Raw genomic sequence first — 27120 nt, 5'->3', positions numbered from 1 at the left:
ATTGCAGATGGCCACACAAGTAGCGTGATATATACAGAGAGCCATTAAACGGTCTCTAGATTATGCTTAGAATGTCACACCACAGGTAGCATAAGCCAAGCTACTGTAAACTACCCTGCCCTACTAGGCGACGAGTACTCTGGTTAATTAAATGTCCATGTTAATATCGCTGTGTTCATTATAATTGTAGATATGGAGTTTGTATTTTTAAGAAGCGCATAATGTGACTTTGGAATATATTGAACACAATTTAAACTATCCCTGGTAAACAGTCTCATTTCCTCACTTTATTGCTATTTTTTTTAACTAGAAAAGAAATGAATGCTTATTGCAGCAGATTACTATACAGAAAATATTCACTCCCTCCTTCCATAACCCCCATGACTGCCCAGATCACTGATACTGGATTTGGCCATGTGACTTGCTTTTAGAATGTGGGCAAAAATGACAACTAGCTAATAGAATGTGAGCAAAAATGACAACATACCAGTTCCAAGCTGAAGGCTTAGAAAGCCTCAAGTGTTTCCATTTGCCACAGCCTTCACCATGCGAACATCTCCCTAGTAGATTCTGCCTGTCTAGGATGGGTTCAAGAATGAGACACATGGAGCAGTCCTGAATTTAACCCTCAGCCCTATTTCTCCAGGTTGCACATGAACACACGGAACACTGCACTGAAGTCAGCAGTTCCAGGAAAAGCCAGCATCTCTAGGGAGAAACTTGCAGGGGAGGCAGATGAAATGGCGAGGAAAGAAGACTGAATGGGCCCTTAGGAAGGCTATGCTACCTCAGCTGACCTGCAGACTGATAAACAGAAAATAAAATACTTAACACCGTATAGCACTGAGATTTTGTGGTCGTTTCTTTCACAACAAAAGCTGATTAATCCACCTATTGTGTAAGTAAAGATTTACAGAAATCATATATATTTCAAAGTGAATAAAACTCTCTCTAATCACACCTACAAGTGAGGTAGCTGATAATGGACATTTGGTATGTAACTTTCTATTCTTTTCTCTGGGTTTTTCAAGGGTTAAATGAGCAAATGCATGTAAAAAGCACTTAACACAGTGATGGGAATATGATGTAAGCATTCATTAAACATTTGCTGTTTTTATTAATATTCTCATACAAATAAATATACTCACATAGTTTTTTAAATTTATGCAAAAATAAGACCATGCTACAGACATTGCTCTGTAACTTGCATTCCTCGAGTAACACTATATCATGAAAATTTCTCCAAGTCACCTCATCTTTTTAAGGGTAATTATTTCATCTTTTTAAATAGCTATGTGATATTCCATAGTTTGAATATCCCATAATGTTATTTACCTATTTCCATTTTGTAGATAAAGAAGCTGAGACTCAGAATGCTAAGAAGGTGTTTGACAAAATTTTGCTGCCTTGTGACATACTTGGGCAATCAAAGGTAAGTGGAAGTGACATGTGGGCAAAGCGTTAAGATCTAGCCTGTGGTGTCGCTTCTCTCTCTTTCCTATAACACACACCAGCAATATCTTAGACAGGAGTGGCTCCTTCAGACTGGGTTTCAGAATAAAAGAGCTAAGGCCTAAATCAGGATGGAAGTGTAACATGCACATGATATAAACTCATGTCGGTTAAGCCTCTGAGATTTGGGGGGAAGTTTGGTGCCACGACATAATTTAGAGAATGCTGATACAGTGTTTTAAGACTTTCAAGTGTTTGGGTGTTCACTGCAAATATTCATCATCACCAGTTTGGCCAAACACCAACATGCTAGTCAATCAAGATGTAGGTTGACAAAATAATGGAAAACAATCTCCTCCCTAACAACATTTTAAAAAATTATCAGTAGCCCCTACTGCAAAATCACTAGGCAAAGGACATGATAGCATCAAAGAAAACATGTCTAATGATGTAGTCCAGTAGGTTGAGGACCATCCTTTGTATGTGGGAAGCCTCTTAGGTAGGTCAGGATCATTAGAATATTGACCCAATTCCTCCAAGTTGCAAACTACACACACACAAACAAGTAACACAGCACTAAAGTCACTAGTTAGAAGAGAAGCCAGCATCACTACTTAGAAAAATGCAGGGAAGCCTGGCGCAATGGAGAGAAAGCAGACTGAATGGGAGCTTATCAACTCTGGACCTCAGTTTGCTCAGAAGACTGCTGTGAGGATCCAAGAAGGGACAGCAGGTGCAGTTACAATAAGAAAAAAAATGTTTATTTATTTTTTTATTATGTGTAATACATGTTTATTGTAGAAACTTTTAAAACAGACAGAGAAGTGTAAGGAGGAAATTGGAAATTACCCAAATATTATAACTATTGACACATTGATGGCTAATCAGCCATATTTCCTCCTAGGTAACTGCATATACATATATTATAGTACAAGACCTTCTGTATACACTTATTATGTATGAGCATACATACATTACAGGGTCCTTCTCTCATTCTTTCTTTTCAGCTTACCTTTTGGTCCCTCCAAACATGCCCCGTATTCATGCCCTATATTTAAACCTTTGTACATGAAGGCCCTCTTTCTAGAACACTCTTTCTCTCTCCACTGTTGTCTCTTTCTGGCTACTCCTACTCATCTCTGGGGTCTCAATTTATTCATCTCCTCCTTTGAGGACAATTCTCTGACTGCTACCCTTGTCAGATGTCCCTTCCCTATACATCCGGAACATCCTGTCCCTCTTTTTCATAGCATTATCATAGCCAACTAGTTTTCCCTCTTTTTTATTTGTTTTCATCGCTATACCTCAACTTGTGAGCAAGTACTGTAGATTAGTTCACCAGTGTTTACCAGTGGCTGGCCCACAGTAAATGCTTAAAAATTGCTGAATAAATGAATAACATATTTAACAATATGTGCTACCTATATTTCTTCTAAAATCCCCAAAGCGCCTGGCATTTCTCAATAAATATCCACTGAGAGATAAAATATTAAGAGGATGTAAGACATGACAACATGTCTCATGAAGTTTATGAATTAGATGAGAAAAAAACATTACCAACCGGAAGTTTTGATATGTAATTAAGTGTTATGTCCTTTACTTCTGCTTCCTCCACTAATTCTCTTCAAACAGGGAAGGATGGAATGAAATGCCTAACTTCAGTTCCACTTTTATTCTCTCACTGAGGGTGTCCTGCAGCACCGGCTGGAATAAGAAGACCAAAATCTCGGTGGTTCAGCACAGTAAAGTTGATTTCTCCTTCAGGCAAAGTACATTGTAAATATTCCCATGGCAGGCAGTCTTCCATGTGGTCATTCAGAGATCTAGTCTCCTACCATCCATGGCTCTGTCCTTCTCTATGTCCCTTACATTTAACCAGAAGTGGGGGAGAGGTGGTTTTATGAGCCAGGCCTGTAAATAGCACACATTATATCCACCCCCTTTTTATGGGCTAAAACACAGCCAAGTGGACACATCTACTTACAAAGGAGGCCAGAAAATGAAGTTTAGCTATATGCACAAGAGGAAAAGGAAAAGGAGTTTGGCGAATACTTTGTAATTCTGTGACAAATGGTAAGGGAATATCTAGTCTTAAGTGATCCCGAGTACAGGTAATTTTGATTTATGGATACTGAAAATAGTTGTTGTTTTCATAGGAGGATGTCCATCTAACTAACATTGGACATGAGAAAATATCATCTCAGGTTTTCAAATTTTGAGAGTAAAAAAAGGGTGAATTCCATAACAGGGAAATTACTAATGTTGATGACAACTCCTAGACAATATCTAAAAGATAATATTTAAAGATGGCTTTTCTGAACTTTGAAAATAAAATGATGATTATTACAAGTTACTATGGGCTCACTGGGAATTATCATAACTAACTGAGCATAGTGTCTGGCACATCGTAGACAATAAATATGTATCAAATGGATGAACTTCAATTCTACTCTTAAGGTGACTATCTAATTAATATATAACCAACTTCAGACAGTCTCCTTAAATACAGCAGGGTTTCCCTCTCTAACTTTTAACATTACCCTTGCTCTGACTTCAAAACCTACAGTATAAGTCAATGCCCCCACGTGACAGTTACACAACTATTTGGAGACTTCTATATATGCTCCCACAGCCTTTTATTTTTTCCTCTGGGTAAATACTGCCAGCTCCTTCTTTTCTTCTCCATGGGACGTGGTTTCAAACTTCTCACCACTTGGCTGACCTCTCTGAGATCTCTCTGATTGGTCAGAATTGCTTTCCACAGTTTCATGTATACAGTATTCCCAGCGTGGTCTAACCAGTAGCATTCATGGGAATTATCACTTCCCAGTCCGAGTATCGCTAGAAGTATTTAAGTAGTGAAAATGCTGCCAAAGAGATTTCTGCATTGGGGAAAGGGCAGGACTTGGAAGATGACTTCTAAGGACCTTTGCCAATTTATGATCCCACATAGGTTTTGTGGAAGTTCTGAGTGCTGAAAAGACATCACCATAAGGGTGATGATTTGTATAATTCTACATTCTTCTTTGACAAAAACCTAGTCCACACAAACTCTCCAACAACTCAATTCACTTACTTACTTGTATTTCAGATTTTGTTTTCTCATTTCTGCCTCTTTACTCCACTTGTAAAATATAGATGCCTTATATCCAAGCTGACAACTGAGGGAAAAAAGGGGGGAGGGCAGTGAGAAGGTGAAGAAGAGAATGGAACATTTCAAAAGAGAAACCAGTCTCAAGCAAATGAGAATTAACTCTGTTGAAAGGTGATCCATGAGAAGGACTTCCACAGGGTCTCTGATGTATAACAAATTTATCGAGCACTCTCTGTACCAAACACCATGCTAACTGCTGTGGATACAGTGTAGACAAAAGGATATGCTTATCTTGCCGTCTTGACTCTTGGTGTCTGGTGGGCAAGATAGATTTAAGGAGGAGGAGGAGGCGGGGGGGCAGGGAGAGGAGGGGAAAGAGAAGAAAACAATAACGCAAAGCAATATGGAATAACAAATTAAGATAAATTCTGTTGTGATGAAGAAATCTCCATTTCCCTGGCTTTAGATTTCCATGAGAGGACATTTGCTAGAGTAACCAACCCTTTTGTTCACTTCCTCCATCCCTTATTTACTCCCCCGGGAAGAGGAATGAGTTACCTGATTGCTGAGTTTAGAAGAAAGATCCAGCATGCCCACCTCAGTCACTTGCTCTCTTTTCAGAATCAATTTGTCCACAGGATGTACACATTCATAGTCCATTTGGAAGAGGCATGCAACTGCACACCTTTGCCTGGGACCAGTGAGTAAGTTTAATTCACAGTGAAGCGTTAGGAAATCCATTGTGGCCTCATGTCTGCCACATGACCTCCAATCTATTCTACATCAACTATCAAGTTGACATTGCGATCTTCATTCATCTGATTCCTGTTTCTAACTGTCAGCTGGTTCTGAACTCAAGAGGGAAAGAAAGCAGTGTTATTCATCACTCTTCTGAAATCCCAACTACTGTAAAGAAAAAACACAGGGACTTATGAGAAAATATAACAGGGGAATCTAATTTAGGTGAGGGGAGGGTGTGATATTTATTTTTTTAAAGCCCCTTCAAGTGTCATTTAAGCTAATATCCAAAGGAAATAGAAATTGACTGAGGAACAAAGAAGTGGGAGGGCTCACGTAAAGGTTCTTAGGCAAAAAATAATTTGTCTTATTTGAGGAACTAAAGAAATCCATTACAGGAGTCATTAGTGCTAGTCACCAAATACTTCCAGCTCTCTGCCTTCCAGGCAAATAGGATTGTACTTCCTAGTTTCCTTATGGCTGGCTGGGTGAGACCATGAGACTACTTTTAGCTGATGAATTGTGAGAAGTGACATATGACTTTCTTTGGTAAAGCTACTTAATTGTTACCTGTCTAAGACCCTTCAAAAGTTCTCTTTCCCTCTACCTGGATCGCTATCTATAATGTTCCTGAAACTGGGTGATCCACCAGACTGGGTGTCAGAGGAAGACAATGTAATCGAAGTTCCTACCAACCCTTAATAGATATAGAGCATGAGTGAGAAATAAAACTTTCGTGTCTTGAGTCACTGAGGTTTCTTATTGGTTTTTTGTTTTGTTTTTTTACTGTAGCATAACCTAGGCCATCCTGATTAATACAGTCATAACCAGTGTGGCTGCAGTAGTAATTGAGGGTAGAAGTATTGGCTATTTCCAGCTGGCAGGGTAGGATAACCCAGATCATGTGAAATATTTATAGGCAAGGTAAAAATATTTGGGTTTTTTTCCCCCATATCTAATAGTATGTGCTTAAGAAGGTTTCAGCAGGGGAGTTTGACATGGTTCAACTTTTATGTATTAAAACAAGGTACTATTGCTATTTGACTATTAAAGAGCCCCTTTAATTCCACTCTGGAAAAGACATTTAAAAAAAATATTCCGGCAACAAGCATTTATTGAGTATCTTCTTATCCCTTCATGTGCCAGGCACTAGAGATACAAAAAGGAATAAGACACAGTTCCTGGATTTGGAGTCAGGAATGTAAGACATTTATAAGAACACATGTTAAACAGTCTCTGCTTCAGGTATGTACCCAGTGTGGTGAGAGCCAAAGGAGATAATACTATTTGAGGGTAGTGTAGGAGATGGGGTAAAGGAAAGTTTCAGAGAGAGTAATTATTTGAGCTGGGTCTTGAAGGATGAGTAGGAGTTTGCCAGGATAAATTTTGATCAAGGATAAAAGTAAATGGAAAGACAGGAAAATGTTAAAGGAATGGAAAATGTTCAGGGTAGCTGAGACTCATAGGAATGGGGGGAATGTGTAGTGTAGGGTGTGGTAGAGTGTATTACTATTTGCAAATACTTGCTGCTCCTCCCCATGACATCAGGCTTGGCCATGTGAACTGCTCTCAGCAGAAGCTTTAAGCACTAAGCTCTTCTCTCCCATGACAATCAACAATGTTTCAGAAAGGGTCCTAAAGCATAGATAATGTGTGTGAAGCAGCCAACACACAATGGGCATGCAGTATGAGTGAGAAATAATTCTATGGTTGTCATTCAATAAGATTTTTGGATGGCTACCATAGTGTAACCTCATCTATACAGAGGTGTGCATTTCTAGCTCTTGACTTCCAAGCACATAGTAGGATTGCACTTTCCGGCACCTTGTAAGTTAAGACATGGTCTTGTGACTAGTTTCTAACCAATAATATGTAAACACAAGTAATATGTATCATTTTGGGGAGGAAGCTTTTAAAGCCAATGTGAATTCACCATGCTGTCTTCCCCTTGTTGAAGTGTTTAGAATGGTTGTCGAAGCATATATTAAGATGAAACCTTCTTCAGACTTAGTTTCTGAGTGAGAAAAGCCCATTGACCTTGAACATGTAGAATGAACAAGAAATAAACGTTTTGTTTGTTTGTTTGTTTGTTAAGCCACTAAGATTTTAAAATTGTTTACTATGGTGGGAAACCTAGCCTATCCTGAGTGATATAAGAATTGGTACCTAGATATGCAGTAATGTAATAACAATAAGAGTAAACATTTGTTTAGAGGGCAGTAACTAAGAACACGGTTATCAGAAGCTCAAAAGATAGTGATCTATTTGGTGAATATATCACCTGTGATCATTTAGAAGGCATATCATGAAACTAATCAGCTTAAAGCAAGAGACTGTAAAACAAAATGTTAGTAGAATATATTAGTGGCTGTTAGATGCATTTGGAAACTTATTACAAAAAAAAAGGAATGAGCTCGGAGAAGACTTGGCCAGTTTGCAACCTGAATGAAAGAGAGTAGGGACAATCTAGAAATTCAGAGATGTATAGGGTTAGAAAAAGCTATTGTTTCTTCTACCAGTAAAATATAAAATTTAGAAATGTTTTCAGTGTGAAAAGACCAGTTAAAATAGACCTTGAAATATGGACCAAGTCAAGGGTATGGTCTCAAACCTTAATGTAAAATCTCGGGATAAATTAAGGTGTTACCCAATATATGGTTCCAATTGGACAAAATGGCTCTGGAAAAGGGAAAGTGTGACTCTTACACCAAATCCCAATAAGCCCAAAGCACATGAAACCAAGTTGGGGGGCAGAGGAATGAGAGAGAGAGAGAGGGAAAGAGGGAAGAAAGAAGGGAGAAGTGGGGGGGGGGGAGAGAGAGAGAGAGAGAGAGAGAGAGAGAGAGAGAGAGAGGTATTAGCAGGCAGGAGAGCAAGAAAGCAATGAAATGTGGCAGACCATAGAACTATATCTAGAAAAAAAAAAAAATGGCCCTGGCTATTGGTACATGGAATGGCTGGAATCGAATTGATAAGAGGCCTACATTTATGTGAGAGGTGTACTGCCAAAAGAACATCAGCCTGAATTAAAGGAGTGTATTTGAGACTTAATATCACTCTTCCCCCTTGCCCCATGCAATTTTTGAAAGCGTATTTAAAAACATCTTTTTCTATGCCTGCTTTAGATATAGAAAAGGAAGACTCCCTCAGGGGGCAAAGCCAGGCGTCATAGAAAACAATGGACAGGGCAGTGACACTCGGGGAGCAGAACCAGGGCCTAATCAGGTGCTGGACAGGAGTTCTTCAACACATCTGCTCAGCGGACTAGTGGCCACTGTGGTTTCCCATTGCTTCACTTTCCAAACGGTGTACCCACTGTTGTTATCCCATCTCTGTCCCACCATTATATATTGAGGGTGTGCAAGGTAGACATCTTGCTTTTGGATAATAAGTCACATCTGGAGCTGATAGAAAGTCTACTATGCCTTACCCAGAACCTGAAAAGTGAGCTTGATATACTGTGACTAGACAGGTCTTTAGAGTTGTACCCCTTGAGAAAAGAATGAGTGAATTCTGCCTGCAGGAGGACAGTAAGCCAAACATTTGGTGAACAGAAAAGGAGACTATTAGAGTCATTGATGTTATTCTGAAAATCTTCCTGGCTCTCTGTGTTCAAGAAACTTGGAAGAATTACAGAGATTTAAAGTTAGGCATGGGCACGTGACTTGTTTGGCCAATGATACATGAGCAGTGTGTCACTTCCAGGTGGATGCTCTGAGAGCCAGTGAATGATTTCCCACCTTCTCTCCCCTCAGCCGAGGTAATAATAAGGTAGTAATAAGAAGCATGTGTCAAGCAGAAGCCTTTTCCAACCGGAGTCCTCGAGTGACCACAGTGAACAGAACTCCCCTGCAGACCCACAGTGGGCACATAGCACTGACAAAAACTAACCTTCTGTGGTGTGAGCCACTGAGATGTTAGGATTCTTAGGGCAGCATAGCCCAGCCTTTCCCGACTGATACTGGGAGTGAGAGATGAGTGAGGCCTGAGAGCCGGAGCTAGACTGTGAAAGGCTCCTTTTCCCAGGCAAAGGTGTCTGAACTTTCTCCTGGTCTTAAGGAGAAGCCAATGAAGGCTTCCAAGCAGGGGCGTTAACATAAACAGATCTGTTATTTTTTGGATGAAATATGCTGTTCCTCAACATAAGGAGAAAATCAGCCTACTAAACTACATAAGGCAGAGAGGAACACGCAGAACCCTTAGGCAAAAAAAATATATATATTTATACAGAGACCTAAATCTTGAATTTTCTAAATACAGAATCTCTGAAAGTAGGATCAGGCAAGGCAATGTCTTCTGTCCCACCATCTAAGCACAATTTCCTCTACAGACAGCTATTATGTTTCAAGAAAGTCTCCCAGAGCAGAGAAGATAGAAAGGAATGTAACACAGACCTAAAGTCAATTTCCAGCTGCCTGTGTAACGTGGGCAAGATATTTAACCTCTCTGGGCTTAGTTCCCCATATGCTAAATCCTGTTAATAATATACACAGCTCTAGATAGTTGTGGGGAGAAACAGCATATTTAAATTGCTCAGGAGAATGCCTGGCTGATAGTAGATATTTAATACATGAAATTTATTTTTATTACTCTTATCATAAAAATTAAGAACACCAGCTTCCTGATTATAAAAGAAATGATTCGGGGCAATAATATAGAGGAGAATGTTCTCTTCCTGAGAAAAGTAACCAAATCTTGTTATCACTGTATCCTTACCCGACCCCTATCCCCACCCCAGCTCAGTGCCTGGCTCACAGTAACGGCTTGGTTTTCCTCTGCTGCATGAGGGAATGACAGGTGAGTACCTGAAGTAAAGGAAAAGTTGTCAAGATTTCCCTGCCGCTAGCTGATGTTGGTCTGTCGAATCTGAACTCTCAGTCACAAAGATCCTGAAGCTCTGGCCTCTGAACTCAAAGCCGAATTCCCCCAAGTTCTGAAGCTGAAAAACTGGAATTAGAACTTAGGAACATGAAATGCTGCAGATCCGACTTCAAGCCCCAGTCATCTGCAGACGGCTGGGGAAAGAGCTGCCTTCTGACCCTTTCTTCCCTCTCTCCCTCCTTCCCTCATTGCTCCTCACAGGAGTTTGTACACCTCTTCCATCAAGTCACACTCGTACACCCTGGCATTCCATCGAGATTCTGGGGAACTCAGGGAAGGGGGGCTGTTTGGTGATAACTTCCTAGCTCAGAGGGCTATGATGCTGCACTAACTCACCACAGCGAGGTGGTTCTCACCAGCACCCTTCACAGATAAAAGAAGTGAAGCTCGGAAAAGTTCGGTGATTTGCTACTTCACATCGTAGCAGCGCTGGTCACGATAGAATCCACGATTCCCGACTTTGGTATTCTTTCCACCACACACTTTTGTCCTAAGGGGAGCAGTGTGGGGGTAGGATAACAGAACCACCACAAAAAAGGGACCACTTATATGTGTCTAGCGCTTCCTAGAGGCTATACAGTATATGGGCTCAGCACCGGCCAGCAGCGGAGAGATTTAAAATCCTCCCTCTACCCTACTTCTCGCTGCGTGACTTCTGACGCGTGTCTGCCGCTCTCGGACTTATTTTCCCGGAAGCAAATCAAAACAGGGCGAAAGGAGTGTGAAAGAGAGAGAGAAAGAGAGGAGAGAGAGAGAGAGAGAGAGAGAGAGAGAGAGAGAGAGAGAGAGAGAGAGAGAGAGAGAGAGAGAGAGAGAGAGAGAGAGAGAGAGAGAGAGAGAGAGAGAGAGAGAGAGAGAGAGAGAGAGTGTGTGTGTGTAATGTGTGTTTTCTTGTGCGGGGGCAGGGAGCAGACGATCACCGGGGTTCCCCGGGTTTCGGATTCCCTAAACGCTCGTTCTCCACTGGATGCTGAGTTGTCCCCTAATTCCACCCCCTATTTAAAAAAAAAAAAAAACAACTACCCTGAGACAAAGCTGTGACCCCGCACCCTTTCTTCTGCGGTCGGGTGGCTGAAGTGGAGGGTGCAGCGGGGACTTAGCTGAGCACCCTGTTCCCAGCAATGCAAATACAGCCAGACAGCAGGGCGTCCGATCGCTGGTGAATTTGACCAAGAGACAAACTTCCGAGCCTACTCAACGTGGGGGGCTGCCTCTCGCGAGACCGCCCCTAAACTTAAGCCCACTTTCACTTGTCCCCACGGGGTAACAGAGCCACCTTAAGAGCGGTGCTCCCGCCCCCCGGAAGTGCGTGGGGGGGGAGGACTCCAGTGCTCGGCCTCCGGGCCCCGCGCGGCGACGAAGTGACCATGGATGGCATCGAGCACCCCCTCCCCAAAGGGAGAAAATACCACCCGTCCCGCATCCTCGGCCCCAGACACCTGGCCCGGTTCCCCACTCTTCCGAGCCCATGCAACCTCTGCATCCCTGCCCCGAAACCCGAACTTGCGCCCGCCTCCGTCCGAGGCTGTGGCGCCCGCATCCACCCCGCTAGCAGCAGCCACCGTCACTAGACAGTCAAACCCCAAGACGTCAGCCCACAATGCACCGGGCGGGCCGGGAAAGACGCGCCGAGTCGGGGAGGGCGAAAAGAGGGGCGCGAGTCGCGCGGGAGGGGGGAGGGGGCAGGAGGCGAAAAAAGGGCCCAACTGTAGGAGGGCAGCAGAGCATTACCTCATCCCGTGAGCCTCCGCGGGTCCGAAGAAGAATCTTCTAGGGTGGGGTCTCCATGGCGACGGGCGGGCCCGCCCCCTTGAGAGAGACGCAAGCCAATGGGAAGGCCTTGGGGTGACATCATGGGCTATTTTTAGGGGTTGACTGCTAGCAGATAAGTGTTGAGCTCCCGCTGGATAAGGGCTCAGAGTTGCACTGAGTGTGGCTGAAGCAGCGAAGCGGGAGAGGAGGTTTCGCGGACTCAGAGAGACAGATATAGTCAGTCAGTCAGGGCGGCAGGAGAGCCCGAACTGCAAATATTTTCTTTTCCATTTTCTCACCAACTGCCCAGAGCTAGCGCCTGTGGCTCCCTGGCTGGTGTTTTGGGGAGCGTCCGAAGAGCCCCTTCTACCGTCGACCCAGAAGGAGCGCCTGCTGCTCGGGCGCCGCTGACAGCGCGGAGAGCGACAACTGTCGTCCGGAGGAGTCCGGCGAGCCGCCGCAGCGGCACAGAACTTTCCTGGCCAGGAGGACAGGGGACAAGTGGCCCCTGAGTCCCGGAGCGAACTTTTGCAAAGCTTTCCTCCGCCCGAAGCTGCCGCGGCGGCAGTAAAGAAAAGAAGGCGGCGGAGAGAGAAGAGCGAGGGACTTGAGCTCTGCTTCTCGCGCGCCGGTTGCTGAACTTGGGCGAGCGCGAGCCGAGGCCGCCGGGCGTCCTCCTCCCCTTCGCCGCGGAGGAGGGGACAGTGGTCCGAGTCCGGGCGGCGGAGACCCACCGCCGGCCGGCCCTTCAGAGGTCCGCGCTGAGTGTCGCCGCCGGGAGAGCCGTTGTCGCCGGGAAGCGAGATCGCCCGTGGGCTCCGAGGAGCCGCTGCGCGGAAGAGCGCTCAGTGAGTGACCGCGACTTTTCAAAGCCGGCAGCGCGCGCGAACGGACGAGAGTGCGAGCGGCACCTTAACCCTGTGTTCCCTGGAGAGCGCTGGTGAGGAGGGCGCAAGGGGGGAGGACAGACAGCGGGTGCGCGCGCTGCTAGAGAAACTTTCCTTGCCGAAGGCCCCGGGAGGCGCGGGTGTCCCCCGCTTGCTAGCGCGCTGTTGCGGCCCCGAAACTTCTCCGCGCAGCCCAAACTAACCCCACGTGAACTGACGGACTGTTCTATGACTGCAAAGATGGAAACGACCTTCTACGACGATACCCTTCTTAACGCCTCGTTCCTCCAGTCCGAGAGCGGCGCCTACGGCTACAGTAACCCCAAGATCCTGAAACAGAGCATGACCCTGAACCTGGCTGACCCGGTGGGCAGCCTGAAGCCACACCTCCGGGCCAAGAACTCGGACCTCCTCACCTCGCCCGATGTGGGACTGCTCAAACTGGCGTCGCCAGAGCTGGAGCGCCTAATAATCCAGTCCAGCAACGGGCACATCACCACCACGCCGACCCCCACCCAGTTTCTGTGCCCCAAGAACGTGACGGACGAGCAGGAGGGCTTCGCTGAGGGCTTCGTGCGCGCCCTGGCCGAACTGCACAGCCAGAACACGCTGCCCAGCGTCACGTCCGCGGCGCAGCCGGTCAGCGGCGCCGGCATGGTGGCTCCCGCAGTGGCTTCCGTGGCGGGCGGCAGCGGCAGCAGCGGCTTCAGCGCCAGCCTGCACAGCGAGCCGCCGGTCTACGCCAACCTCAGCAACTTCAACCCAGGCGCGCTGAGCAGCGGCGGCGGGGCGCCCTCCTACGGCGCGGCCGGCCTGGCCTTTCCCGCGCAGCCCCAGCAGCAGCAACAGCCACCGCAGCCGCCGCACCACCTGCCCCAGCAGATCCCCGTGCAGCACCCGCGGCTGCAAGCCCTGAAGGAGGAGCCGCAGACGGTCCCCGAGATGCCCGGGGAAACGCCGCCCCTGTCCCCTATCGACATGGAGTCCCAAGAGCGGATCAAGGCGGAGAGGAAGCGCATGAGGAACCGCATCGCTGCCTCCAAGTGCCGGAAAAGGAAGCTGGAGAGGATCGCCAGGCTGGAGGAAAAAGTGAAAACCTTGAAAGCTCAGAACTCGGAGCTGGCGTCCACGGCCAACATGCTCAGGGAACAGGTGGCACAGCTTAAACAGAAAGTCATGAACCACGTTAACAGTGGGTGCCAACTCATGCTAACGCAGCAGTTGCAAACGTTTTGAAGAGAGACTGTTGGGGGCTGAGGGGCAACGGAGGAAAAAAAAAACCGCAAGAGAGACAAACTTGAGAACTTGACAAGTTGCGAGAGAGAGCGAGAAAAAAGAAGTGTCCGAGGACTAAAGCCAAGGGTATTCAAGTTGGACTGGGTTGCGTCCTGACGGCGCCCCCAGTGTGCACGAGTGGGAAGGACTTGGCGCGCCCTCCCTTGGCGTGGAGCCAGGGAGCGGCCGCCTGCGGGCTGCCCGGCTTTGCGGACGGGCTGTCCCGGCGCGAACAGAACGTTAGACTTTTCTTTAACATTGACCAAGAACTGCATGGACCTTACATTCGATCTCATTCAGTATTAAAAGGGGGGAGGGGGAGGGGTTATAAACTGCAATAGAGACTGTAGATTGCTTCTGTAGTACTCCTTAAGAATACAAAGGGGGGAGGGGTTGGGGAGGGGAGGCGGGAGGGAGGTTTGTGAGAGCGAGGCTGAGCCTACAGATGAACTCTTTCTGGCCTGCCTTCCTTAACTGTGTATGTACATATGAATTTTTTTTTAATTTGATGAAAGCTGATTACTGTCAATAAACAGCTTTATGCCTTTGTAAGTTATTTCATGTTTGTTTGTTTGGGTATCCTGCCCAGTGTTGTTTGTAAATAAGAGATTTGGAGCACTCTGAGTTTACCATTTGTAATAAAGTATATAATTTTTTTATGTTTTGTTTCTGAAAATTCCAGAAAGGATATTTAAGAAAATAAAATATTGAAAAAGTACCCCTCCCCCAACCTCTTTTCTGCATTATCTATAGAATACCTATCTGGGTGGAGTTGAAGAGTTGAGATTTGCACTCTCAGTGCTTCTTACTATCAAGCAGTAAAACCTATTCTCTACTGAGCTTGAGAAATAACTGTAGCTGATGCTCTCATGAAGTTATACTCTTCCCTCCCCCACTATCCATATAGAGTTGCTTACAAAGGATAGTGTGGCCTTTCAGGAGGCTGAAGGAAGGGAGGTTGTGGCGAAGAGGGACAGCCCACTGGGAAGTGAAACACTTTAAAGTTTGGATTATATCAAGTGGCATGTGCTGTGACCATTTATAATGTTAGTAGACATTTAACAATAGATGCTTATTCTCAAAGCAAAAACGGTGGCAGATTTTTACAAAAGATGTATCCTTCCAATTTGGAATCTTTAACAATTCCTAGATTAAAAAGATGGTCTTTGCTTATGAATATTTATAACAGCATTCTTGTCACAATAAACTTATTCAAATACCAATAACAGATCTTGAATTCCTTTCCCTTTACTACTTTTTCTCTTCCCAAGCTCTGTATTGAAGCTTTTCTTTTCAGTTGCTGGGTTTAACATTGCCACTGAAGTTACTTGGTAATCAAGCAGATAATTTAGAAGAGTCAACAGGTTCATTAATTTCTCTCTCTCTCTCTCTCTCTCTCTCTTTCTCTCTTTCTCTTTCTCTCTCTCATAAACACCTATTATGCCTAGGCAAATTACCTCTATAGCAGTTTACCATTTTGGATTCTTCTATAGTTTATTTCTTAATTTGTTTCTAAAATAACCTTATTTAAATAATTATAGAATCAGCCTCAAAAAATGGTAATCTAGATACTATGGGAAAGAAACACAAGAGAAAATATGGACACCAACACAATGATTACATGTGTAAATCAAACCTTAGCTCTAGGGAAATGGCAAACTTAAATTTTATCTGCAGATATAACTTAGGAGCTCAACAAGGCAGCACTCAACAAGGGAACAATTTTTTGCTTGGTTGCTTTTCATCCCAAGAGCCAGTGTGATTATCAAGCAGCAAAAGCAATTTGATATCCAGGAATATTTATTTCACAAACCACTAATTGAGGCAAGGCTGTTTGCTCATTAGCAGTGCTCTGGTATCCAGCAGGTCTGAGTGTACTAATATCCTGCCTGTGGCTGTAAATCCATAGACACAAAGAGTTTTTCCTTACTATATCTAGGAGTGGAAGAGATTGGACAGGTTTGTTAGCTATCAGATCTACTCCATTATAATAACACTTCTTTAACAAAGGGTTACTGGGAGCGCAGCAGAGTTTGCCAAACAGTGAATTTGCTGATGTCAGCAACCCGGAAGGTGAGTTGATTTTGACCATATGTAGGAATAGTCAGCAGAGGGACAATAAAGCACTGTGGGGTGGGGCTCCGTGGAAGCTAAACAAGAGCCAACTAGAAAAAAATAAGCAGGCTGGGGAATTAATTACCTGCAAAGGTAGACTAAGCCCAGACAACAGTGCAGTACAGAACAGCCACACCACTCCCCAGTTTACTTTAGACTCTAGTGTAAAAAAAAAAAGAGCCTGAAATTCAGACTGATCCCCACACTTGTTTGTTTCAACTAACATTTGAAATGTACATCCCTGAAATTCTAACCATTCTAATAAAAAGGGTAGAAAAAAATACTTGTGGTAGAAGAAAATAACCAATAATCCTCTGTAAACTTTGGAGACAGAATATCAGCTAATTATTTGTAAACATTCAAAGGTTAATTTTATTTTGGCATTCAGTGAGTTGTTGTTTGAGTAACACTAGTAATTGGAGAAAATGAAATTAGTGGCATGTAAAGCTATTAACCCTCTTTTAATTTGTTTTATATATAAATATTTCAGTCAGGGATTCTTAACCTTTTGTGTTCATCGAAACAGAGAGCTCAAAAAAAAAAAACAACAACAACTCATGACTCAATGAAAATGCCTACAAATTTGCATGTGTACGTGCACATACGTGCACATACACACACACACTCCTGTGGGGTAAGAAATTATTAGCTTTTATTTGGTTCTCACAGAGTTCCATGACTCAAAAAATGTTAATAATTTCTAAACTGAATGTCTACACACCACTATGAAAAACATATCTTTGTGTAAATCTGAATCCCATGCCTTTTCACTCCTCGGTGCTTCTGCTTCATCCCTCTGCCTGGAATACGTTTCCTTCTGATTCAATCAATAAATCTTACCCATTCTTCAAGGTTTGGCATAAGTGGCATGTTCTCTGTGAAGCCTTCCCTGCTACCTCCATCTTCCGGTGGAATGAATATTCCCCTTGGCTCGTACATAACATTTTATCAAAAATTCTATGATAGCACTTATCAAAGTAATATCATGTGAACCTGGCCAGAAGCCTATCCTACTCATCTGTGGACCCTAGACTCCGAGTACACTGCCTGGTACATAGGGGATGTTCATAAAATAAACGCATGATGACTGAATGAACATAGAATTTAAAACCTCTTCCAGAATAACTCCAAGTCTTAATTTCTTCCAGTGAAATATATCTCATTCATTTCTAGGTTCACAACTCCAGAGGGATTGAATACCCCCAGAAAAGTCAGATCTGGCCAATCACCAAGTTCTAAAGCCTAGTTCTCAATGAGTGCTCTTAAAAGAATCAAGCTGTTAGCACATTTATTCTTCCAGCCACACAGAGCATCCCTTCACTCTATCAATGCAAGTAGGCATCTTCTTATATAAAATGGGTCAGCCTGAAACATTTGGCTTAGAGGTGAAGATGGGAAGAAGAATATGTAATCATTAGTCAGGCACAAAAATATAGTTTCAGATGTGGCGTTATTAAAAGCAACCACTTCATTGGTAATGGTGGAGAGGAGTTTCTGTCTATAAAGTTAATGTATTTCAGGGGTCTTGAAGTTAGTCTCCAATGTTTGCTTGACAAACACAAGGATCGTGCTATTGTATCTATCCCTCATGTTCTCTTGTTGTTAGAGAAGATGAGCATTGGTTGAAACAAGGAAAAAGACAAAGTCTTTTCGTCTGCCCTGCCCCTTGCCTCCACCACCCACTTCTACGTAGATCAAGTAGAATGTAATGGAAGAGGGAAAATGGTTAGAAGCTAGGGTGGCCCCAGAAAGTTAAATTATTTCTTCCTAACTCTGGAACCTGACCCCAGTTATTTGGTTTTGGACTTTTGACATCCCAAAGAAGAGCATTCCCCTAGGCCTGGGTCTTGTTGAGGTCCTATGCTAAGTATAGGTTCAATAATGAGCAAGACACAATCCCTATTCTCAAGAAACTCACACATAATCTAGTGGGGAGGAGTGTGGTGATAAAGCAGGAAGAGATGCCAGAGGGGAGGAGAAGAGGAGCTATTACCAGGGAAGACTTCATGGAAGAGATAACATTTGAGCTGATCCAGTGAGACTCACCAGATTGAAAAGGTAGGAGGAGAAACTTGTGTGCAAAGGCACTGGAGTGTAAGAAAACATGCTGTGTTTAGGAACTTGTAAGCTGCTTGGAGAGTCTAGCTTACTACATTGCCAGAATACAGTACATAATACATATAACATAGAAAATATGTTAATAAACTATGTTATTGGTAAGTCAACAGTAGGCTCTTAGTAAATAAGTTTTGGGGAGTCAAAAGTTATACAAGGATTTCGACTGCATAGGGAGTCAGTGCCCCCAACCACCACAACTGTTCAAGGGTCAACTGTACAGTGAAGAAGAAGAACTAGGCACTGTGAAAGAGAAAAATGATCTAAACTGGTTTGGTGGCAAAAAAAAAAAAAAAAAAAAAAGTCTTTTCTGGAGAAATACTTGAACTAAGAGTTCATCAGGGAAAGAGCAGAAGGCTATGGGTAGAAAATTCCATGTGGAAGGTCAGCATGAGTGAAAGCTTGGGAAAGACTTCGGGGTAACCTAGATGTTAAGAGAAGGTCTTTATTTCTGTAGCCAAATGAGTAAAGGGGAGAGTGATAAAAAATGAAATTGGCACTCACAGGTTAATACTCTTGTCATTTCCAAAGTGCTCTTGCTTCTTCTACCTCATTTTATTTTCTTCACTATCCTGGGGATGTTCATCGTTAGTAGCTGTGTTTCACAGGAACGGAAGCTGAGGCTCACAGCGAGTTTTAAGTGCTTTTGTCAGTGCCTCTCAGCCAGTCACTGGTGGGGCCACAATTAGGTCCTCAGAGATCAAGAACCATATACTTCTCCTTATTATTCCAAGAACCAGAAGCCTGGTGAGCCTGGGTTCTTTACTCAGAGCACACCCCTACTTCTCAATCAAGGACCCTGAGGAACTGAATTAGCCATCAGAAGGTTCTTTGATGTGCACAGCATCTGAGCAAAGGTAATCAGATAGTCTCCTGGAACATTTCATCCATGTCGCAGCCACATCTAATGAACTCTCTTTATCCTGCTACAAAGTCCTTCTTTCTGGAGGGACCAGAATACTTAGCTGATCAATCTTGATAGTTTCTTGCTATGTAAATTTCTTTCATGAACATCTACTAAAAAATACTGCCTAATGGTTCCACCATTATTAAGACACTGCCTTCTAAAGTTATAGGTACTCACCAACTACCTGGACAGAATTTGGGTATTTCCCAAATCTCCTCAGGACTGTCTGTCTATCAGCTTCTGCTGATGGCTGATCTCTTTCATAGTGCATTGATTCATCCTAGGTTAATGCTCAGATGGAGGAACTTTGCCTGACCTTATCACAAGTCTGGGAAAAGGCCGGCAGGCATCTGACCTGTTAAATGATTGACCACTCTTCAAGTTAGGATGCTTATAGGGCCTAGTAACAGAAGATAAATTTTAAACAGAAGTTCAGACATGAAACAAGTCTAAGGCAAATATAGTGGCACAATGACATCATCATGGGCCCAGGGGCTTTCCATCTTTTCAGTTCACAATTCTTAGTGTGTCAAGGAAGTTCCTAGGGCAGACTCAAGATAGCTGTAGCAGTTCTTAGCATCATAGGTAAACACAATGATCACTAGCAATTCAAATATGTTTACTTTAGTCTCTCTTTTTATTAGCAAGAGGTACCTTTCTAGAAGCTCCCCACCTCCATCCCAGTAGACTTCCCCTTGGGTCCTATTTGCCACGAGCAGGTCATGTGCCTATAGTCAAACTCATTCCTGGCAAAAAAAAAAAAAAAAAAAAAAAAAGAGACTACCATGATTGGTCTACAGTTGTGATTCATCCCTTGGGATCACCTTTTCCTAAACATCTGAGAGAGTAAACACCAAAAGTAAATTGTAAAAATAAATAAAAATCAAGGCTCCGATAGCAAGAAAGAAATGGGAGGGAAGATGGCTTTAGGGTTGGTAGATAGTCATTAGTGGTCTACGCCAAATATTTCCATTTCTCCTCTTGGTTATAAGGTAGGGTTATACTTCTCTATCTTCTACCTCCTTGACACTGGGCGAGAGACCTTGTGCCTTGTGTCAGCCAATGAAATGCAAGCAGTAGTGACTTACATCACATCCGGGTGGAAGCCTTAAGAATGAGTGTGAGATTCAACATGTTTCCTTTCCCAGCCTCGATAACTATGCAAGCACAGAGACCAAGTGTCCAACAATCTGGGTCCCTAAATGATGTTAGTGTAGGTCAGAGTCCTGCCTCACCCCCAGCATACCTAAAAGGGACATTTTGCATGAGCAAGAATTAAACCTTTGTTGTTTTAAGACACGGAGATTTGAAGGTTACTTGCTATTATAGCATTATCTAGCCTTTCCTAACTGCTCCAGTAGGAACCAATAGTATAATGAAAATTAATAGTTGTATAATATTCATAATAAATACCATTTACTAAGTTCCTACTATGTAGCAGGCACTGTGCTAGGACTTACATGGTAAATGTTAGGGCTGTATTTCATATATGAGAAAATGGAGGTTCAGATCTCTTTCAAGTTCATGAAATAAGTGACTAGTGAAAGCCTGAGCTGCATCTATGTCTTTCTAAGTCCAAAGAGCTTGCTTTGTACACTTATGACCTTTCTCCTGAAGTAGTACTATTATGTGAATTTATATCTCCATTGAGACTCACAATCTCCCTGCCACAGGCACTGTTATCATTCCCTTTTGCTTATGAGGAAACTGTGATTCAGAGAAGTAAACTAACTTGCTGAACTTCACAGAGCTGAGAAGACACCTAAGCCTCTGCCCTTTCCACTGTTCCTTGCTCCCTTCTGACCACAGAAGAATCAAAGTATTATTAGTTACAGAAGAGAATTGAATATTATGACTGAGGCACACAGATTTGGAGTCAAGTGCCTGGGGGCATTAAATCTGGCTCTGCAGCTCATAGCTGAAGAGTTTGGAGCACGTCCCTTAATATTGCTATATCTCAATTCTTCCCTTTGTAAAAATGAGGCTGACCATGGCTATCTCAGAAGAATATCGGAAGGATCATATATGTAAAGCCCTCGCATAGAGCAGGTAAGCAGTATTTCACCATTTTTCACTGTAAATTTGTTAATTTAAGAAGAAATGATCAGGAATCCCCCCACCCCAAGCCAGTGAGTCACTGAGTGGACACACACACACACACACACACACACACACACGCGCGCGCGCGCGCATGCATGCGCGCGTGCACACACACCTCCTTAACTGAAATGAAACCGTTTCCCATTAAGGCTCAACGAGGTCTCACAGGGGCTGCTTCTTGGTCATATAAGGACCGGCAGGCCCTCTCTGAGGGCTGGAGAAAAGTTTTGTTTCCCCAGCTGCACTCGCAGGGGAATGCTCTGCAGGCACGGCATTGGGAACCTGTTTGGCTTGGCTCAGAGGCCTGTCAGCACATTCAGGAAGTGAAGTCAGAGAGAGGCAGAATTTCAAACAAAGCCAGCTGCACACAAATGCCCAGGCGGTGAAATGCCTGATCCGAGCAGGGTTCCTATCAGCCTGGGGTTACCCTGATGCCGTCAAAGAAGCCTCTGAGAATGGCTCTGGGCCAGAAAAGGAAGAAACAATCACTGGCACCCAGGCAAGGGCTGTGACTTCCACAGCAAAGCTGCCAAAAGGGCTATGCAGGGGTCAGCTCACCCAGCCCCCTGCCTTGGGCAGGAGAATGACTAAGCCTGGGCTCCCAGAGCTTGCTGGGTGGAGAGGCTAATGTTTATCTCCATGGAATTTTGAAGTCAAGGTGTGGGAGGTAAGAAGAGGAGACTGGAGGATAGTAAAATGAAGGAATGGGTTAGGCGTTTGGGGGGAAAAGGAGAAAGATGGTGTCTGAGAGGGTATGGCATCCTGAGAAGAAGCTTGCTACCACTCTGCAGCGTGTTCCCATGTTCGAGAAACAGTATGGTGGCTGAGACCTGAATTGTAAGCCCACCTCCAACATCTCCTACCTGTGAGTGGGAAGACATTTAATTTCTCTTAGCCCTAGTTTCATTAGCTAAGAAATGGAGATAACGATATCTCTTCCAAAGGATTAAATAAGCTAATATATGTAAAAGGGCTTTAGCCTACTTCCGGAAAATTACAAATGTATCAGTCAGAATGCTATAGCTGCAAGTTACTGAAAATTCAGTTGAAGTAAAAAAGGAATTTTATTGAAATATGTAACTGAGAAATCATCAGTAGAGGTAGCTCTCATGGGAGGGGAGGGGAGGAAGAGGACAAGGCTGTGTACAGGATTCAAATGGTATTACCAGGCTTTGATTTCTCTCCGTCACTCAGCTTACTATGGGAAGAGTTAGCACCATCCTTAGTCCACATGCAATAGTGTCCGGTGGCTCCCACTCTCTGACCACAGGAAAAAATAAGATAGCTCAACAGATCTTCACATCCTCCCGGGATGGTGTTTAGATCCCTGGTTGGGTCTTATATCCCTCCCTGAAATAATCACCTTGTCTGAGGAATGGTGTGAGATATACTGATTGGCTTAGGTGTCGGTCAAGTGGCCACCTCTAAAACTAGGCTTTGGAATCCCATCAAACCACACAGCCAGAGAAGAGAGTAAAGAAGGAGGAGAAATCTTCAAAGGAAAATCAGAGCTTACAAGAATGAGTAGATGCTGAAGGTCAAAAGAAAATAAATGGACCAGAGTCTATCTCTTTTGTGATTATTGTTATTATTATCAGATTCCACAGGCCAGGTTAGAGGGACATCTACTACCCTTCAAATTCCGGGTTGAAATTCATGATCCACTCTTTGATCTCTTCTGATGTGTTGGGGATCCAGGTATAAATCATTAAGAACATACTTCTCTGGATGGAAAACGGCCGAGGAGGGTGTATTAAATAATATGACATATGTAAAAATGCTCTGTAAAAAGTTATTTATTAATATTACTTGCTGTTGTGATGTTTATTGTTTAAAAAATGGACTCATCTACACTAATTGAATTAGAGATTCGAAGATTCTCCAGGAGAGACTTTGAAATGTTGAGAAGCCAAGGAAACATACTTCTGGTCTGTGTTTGTCTCTATTCACCTGCTTATTGGACTGCATAATTATCAGGATCTGCATCAGTATTTCCACAAATCAATTGCTGAAGGACTAAAATTGTAAACGACAATGAAATTGACTATTGCGATGGAATCCTGAGAAGGAGAATCCAATGTACAATGAAATACTCTTTTTGTTTTCCCCACACAGAATCAAAAATCCTCACACCTAAGAACCGAGGATGTGAGAAAGATAGCTGAACATTCCTAGAATTGTTTATTAGCATAAAAAGTAAACGACAAATCCAGTGTCATAAGTATGAAATACCAAGAAGGCGGATGAATATCCACTATGTAACTTAAGACATTTCTAGGAAGTAATAAGGTGACCAGTTCTTGGCATAAATAGTCTTAACAGTTTTTCACCTTAAAACAGCAAGACAGGATTGAAAGAGCATCACTCTCAGAAGTCAGTGTTACTCTATTCATTCACCCCATTTTATTGCATGCCTCTTCTGTGTCAAGCACTGACTAAGCATGGAAGACGAGAAGCTATGTAAGACATTGATTCTACTATCAAAAGTGATGACATTCAATGCATCAATTGCCACGACAGAGGTAAATACAAGTACCTTGGGAACAAATACCCCACATAAGGGAGTTTAGCAGCGGCTTCACTAAGGAGCTGATTTGGAATGGTATTTTAAAAGGGATGAGTGGAACTATGACAGAACAATGGGATGCTATTGTTCCAGGGATAGAGGACATCAGGAACTAAGGCAAGTAGGATTCAGAGTCCATCAGTCGAACATCAACTATTAATGGGCAAAATAAATGGAGATCCTGCCCACTTCCTGTCAGGTAAGGAAAAGAGACATTAAACAGATTATTGAACAGGTTACCACAATTTCTTTATCTAGCCCAACACTTTGCAAAGTGCTGCAGAGATATGCAAGCAATATCACTGCAGGTACTTCAAAGGTGTTACCAGAGCATTGGGGGCGGGGGGTGGAGAGGGAGCAGAGAGGGCTTGATTGGGTCTGGTCATTAGGAAAAGCCTCCCCAAAGGGAATGACCTTTAAACTGAGACCTGAAGCAATTAGTCAGGCATATGAGGGTAGCTAGGGAGAGCATTCCTGTCTTGGATAAGAGTTTGTGTTAGAAGTAGCAAGACGACCAGAGAAGACCAGTATCCTTAGAACACTTGGTTCCCTCAGGGAAAAGAAGGACATGGCACAAGTCTTCAACAATTTGAGAAGTTAGACAACAGTGAGCAAAGAGAGCCCAGGCTTTTACTGCAGGCCACACATTTTGTTCTTGGGGCCCAGGCTCTGATTCCTGCTTCAAGAAACTGATCATGACATTAACTGTTGATGAAGCTCTTGCTGATGTGCCCAGACCTGTGGTAAATGCCTTCTGTAGTTACCTTGTTTCAGTCTCACAAGAACTATTATCACTTAGCTATCACCTGATTCCCAAGTGAGAAAACTGAGACTCAAAGTGGTTACAAAAAATGGCTAAGGCCCATGACTATGAGAGATAGAAGCAGGATTTGACTCTCAAGTTGGGCTCTTGTTCACTCCATCAACCCGCCTCTGAAGAAAACCAAAAGCATGAGAAATCTTGTAAAATTTCTAAGACTCAGCAATATCACACTCTTCGCATGGTACTTTAACACATAGTAGGTTTACAACGAATGCTGATTCCATTTCCTAAACATGGAAGGTGAATCTGGAACTCTGGGGACTTTTTTATTTTCTCTCCCATCCATATCTGGGCTTTATGCTCCTGCTCTTTGGAATTCCATTTCAAATGAAAAAATAACTAAAAACCACTCTCAGCCAAGACATTTGGATTTAAAACAGACAGGCAGAAACCTGGAAGGAGTCAGGATTCTCCCTAATATATCAAATATTGCAGCCAGCGCCAATCTGAGAGGCTTTGCTCCATTTTGTAAAGAGAACAGGCCTTATTTTGAAAATGAGTGAGTAAGGTTTACTGTTGCAACTTGTTTCAAGGTCTGGAGGCCAGGCCTGGTTTTGATCTGACAGGTCTGGGTCTCCAAAAGAGGGTTATTCTTTTGCAAAGACTCAGAGAGGCTGCACACTCACCAGGCACAGACTGAAACAGCGTTCCTTTGAAGACTTCCTCTGTGGGTCTTAAGTGGGATTTGGTGCCCATTGTGGAATCACAGTAATGAGCTCAAAACTAATGTTTTTCATTACACTAGCAAATCAGTCAGCCCCTCTGTTTGCTCAGGTGTGCAGCTGTGTGCCCCATGCCCTGATCTCTATATAATAACAAAACAAATATTTTTAGAAGGAAGAAAGAATTGAAGGTGAAGGAATGTCATAACCGGTGGGGTGAGAAAAACGAGAGGAGACGCTGGTCTCTTTAAAGTAAGATAATATATTTGCTATCTACTCTCTTTACTAATTGGTCACCCTCTAGTCCGGGAAAATGAAAAAAAAAAAACTGCCGATGAAGTGGCAGGACTCATCCAATTAATTACGGAACGCATTACAACGCTTCTCCAGGGGGCTCATTGAGAGACTTGAATAGTGCCGCTAGATGGCGCCAGAGGGGCAGACGCAGTGCTCCCTGCTTCTCAGAGTGTAAAGGATTAGAAAAAGCTCAGGAAACAAATTCGGCTGGGACAAAGTATGGGCGTTGTCCGCCTTCAGAGGGGACCAAGTATAAACACTTTTTTTTTTTTTTTTACCGAATAGGGACTTATACGCGCTGGAAATGTTCTTGCTCCACCAGCCAGAGGCCAGGAAGTGAGCACCAGATGCTGTTTACAGGGCAGCTCTTATTTCAGAATGAAGAAATAAAGCTCAGCAGGTAGGGAGGCCTTGAGAACCAGCACCGAATTTCCAAGAAGCCCACGCTGGGATGAAACTGCAGAGGGCTTGGCTCAGGAAATTCATGGATAAGGCAATGGAGGCTTACGTTGCCTGGAATAAATCCATCTCCCTTACCAGAGGGTATACTGGGGAAATTTTGCAGTTCTGGAGTTGGACAGAACTGAGTTAAAATCTACATGTGTGACCTTAGGCAAGTCTCTTTCCTTTACTGAGCAACAGTTTACTCATCCCTGGACTTTATGTAGTAGCTATAAAGGAGGGAAGAAGACTTGATGGATGGAAAATGCTTAGTACAACAGTGTTAAGCAATCTCTGAAAAACTCTTCTAATCGTGGCACTAACGCTCCTCCTGTGGGAATGGAGACCACTTTACATGGAAAAAAAAACCTCATTTGTGTCACCACTGTGTCTGATACACACTGATTCTCTATGGGATATCATGCTATTTTGCACTTTATTTATTCATGCAAGTCATTATATCAGGCACTCCTTTAAAGTAAGGGCTGTATTGTAAAATTCTCTCTGCATCCCCAGAATCTATCAGGGCTCCTGGAACATATCTGTTGAATACATGAGTTTTTCTTATGAGCAAGTTGTTCCAACCCACTAAGCTGAATGATTCAGATACAGTATGATAGCCACATCTCACTTTTTTTCTTCTCTGTGCTCAGGAAAGAAAACAGAAAATACTATGAATCCAGTGATGGAAATTAATTCTGATTTTTTTTGGTTTTGTTTTAGCCAAAGACCAAATAGGAGCCAGATGCTGAGCAGCCATTTTTAGTATTGGTCAATTCAACCAGCCAAGACTCAAAATAAATTCCAAGACAGGATTACAATATTAGATGTAATTCTATAATTTTAATGTCATAGCTTAAGACTTGGGCATGCAATTCTAGTCTATGCAGGCCAAAGAGAGAGATGCAGAAGAAAAGGACAAACTATCTGGATGGAAGCAAGCTACGGGGAGCCAACAGGGTCAAGGGTGCCAATGGAAGACAATACAAAGGAGGGGATGGAGACCATCGAGCTT

General features: G+C 43.5%; 1 protein-coding gene across 1 annotated transcript; it reads left to right on the top strand.

Annotated features, from left to right (window-relative positions):
- The first annotated feature begins 12059 nt into the window (after positions 1 to 12059).
- JUN (Jun proto-oncogene, AP-1 transcription factor subunit) lies at positions 12060 to 15302 on the top strand. Its single transcript, XM_016159926.2, has one exon. It carries the CDS (start codon positions 13033 to 13035, stop codon positions 14038 to 14040), a length of 1008 nt encoding a protein of 335 aa, XP_016015412.1. The 5' UTR covers positions 12060 to 13032; the 3' UTR covers positions 14041 to 15302.
- The last annotated feature ends 11818 nt before the right edge of the window (positions 15303 to 27120 follow it).

The sequence above is a fragment of the Rousettus aegyptiacus genome, unplaced genomic scaffold (genome assembly GCF_014176215.1).
Source record: "Rousettus aegyptiacus isolate mRouAeg1 unplaced genomic scaffold, mRouAeg1.p scaffold_m13_p_1, whole genome shotgun sequence".
Classification (NCBI taxonomy): Eukaryota; Metazoa; Chordata; class Mammalia; order Chiroptera; family Pteropodidae; genus Rousettus; species Rousettus aegyptiacus.
The sequence above is the reverse complement of the archived record's forward strand: the minus strand, read 5'-3'. Positions and strand labels throughout refer to the sequence as shown.

Bases quoted from the DNA above. Each gene is read 5' to 3' on its own strand.
- JUN (XM_016159926.2), top strand. From the start codon at position 13,033: ATGACTGCAAAGATGGAAACGACCTTCTACGACGATACCCTTCTTAAC.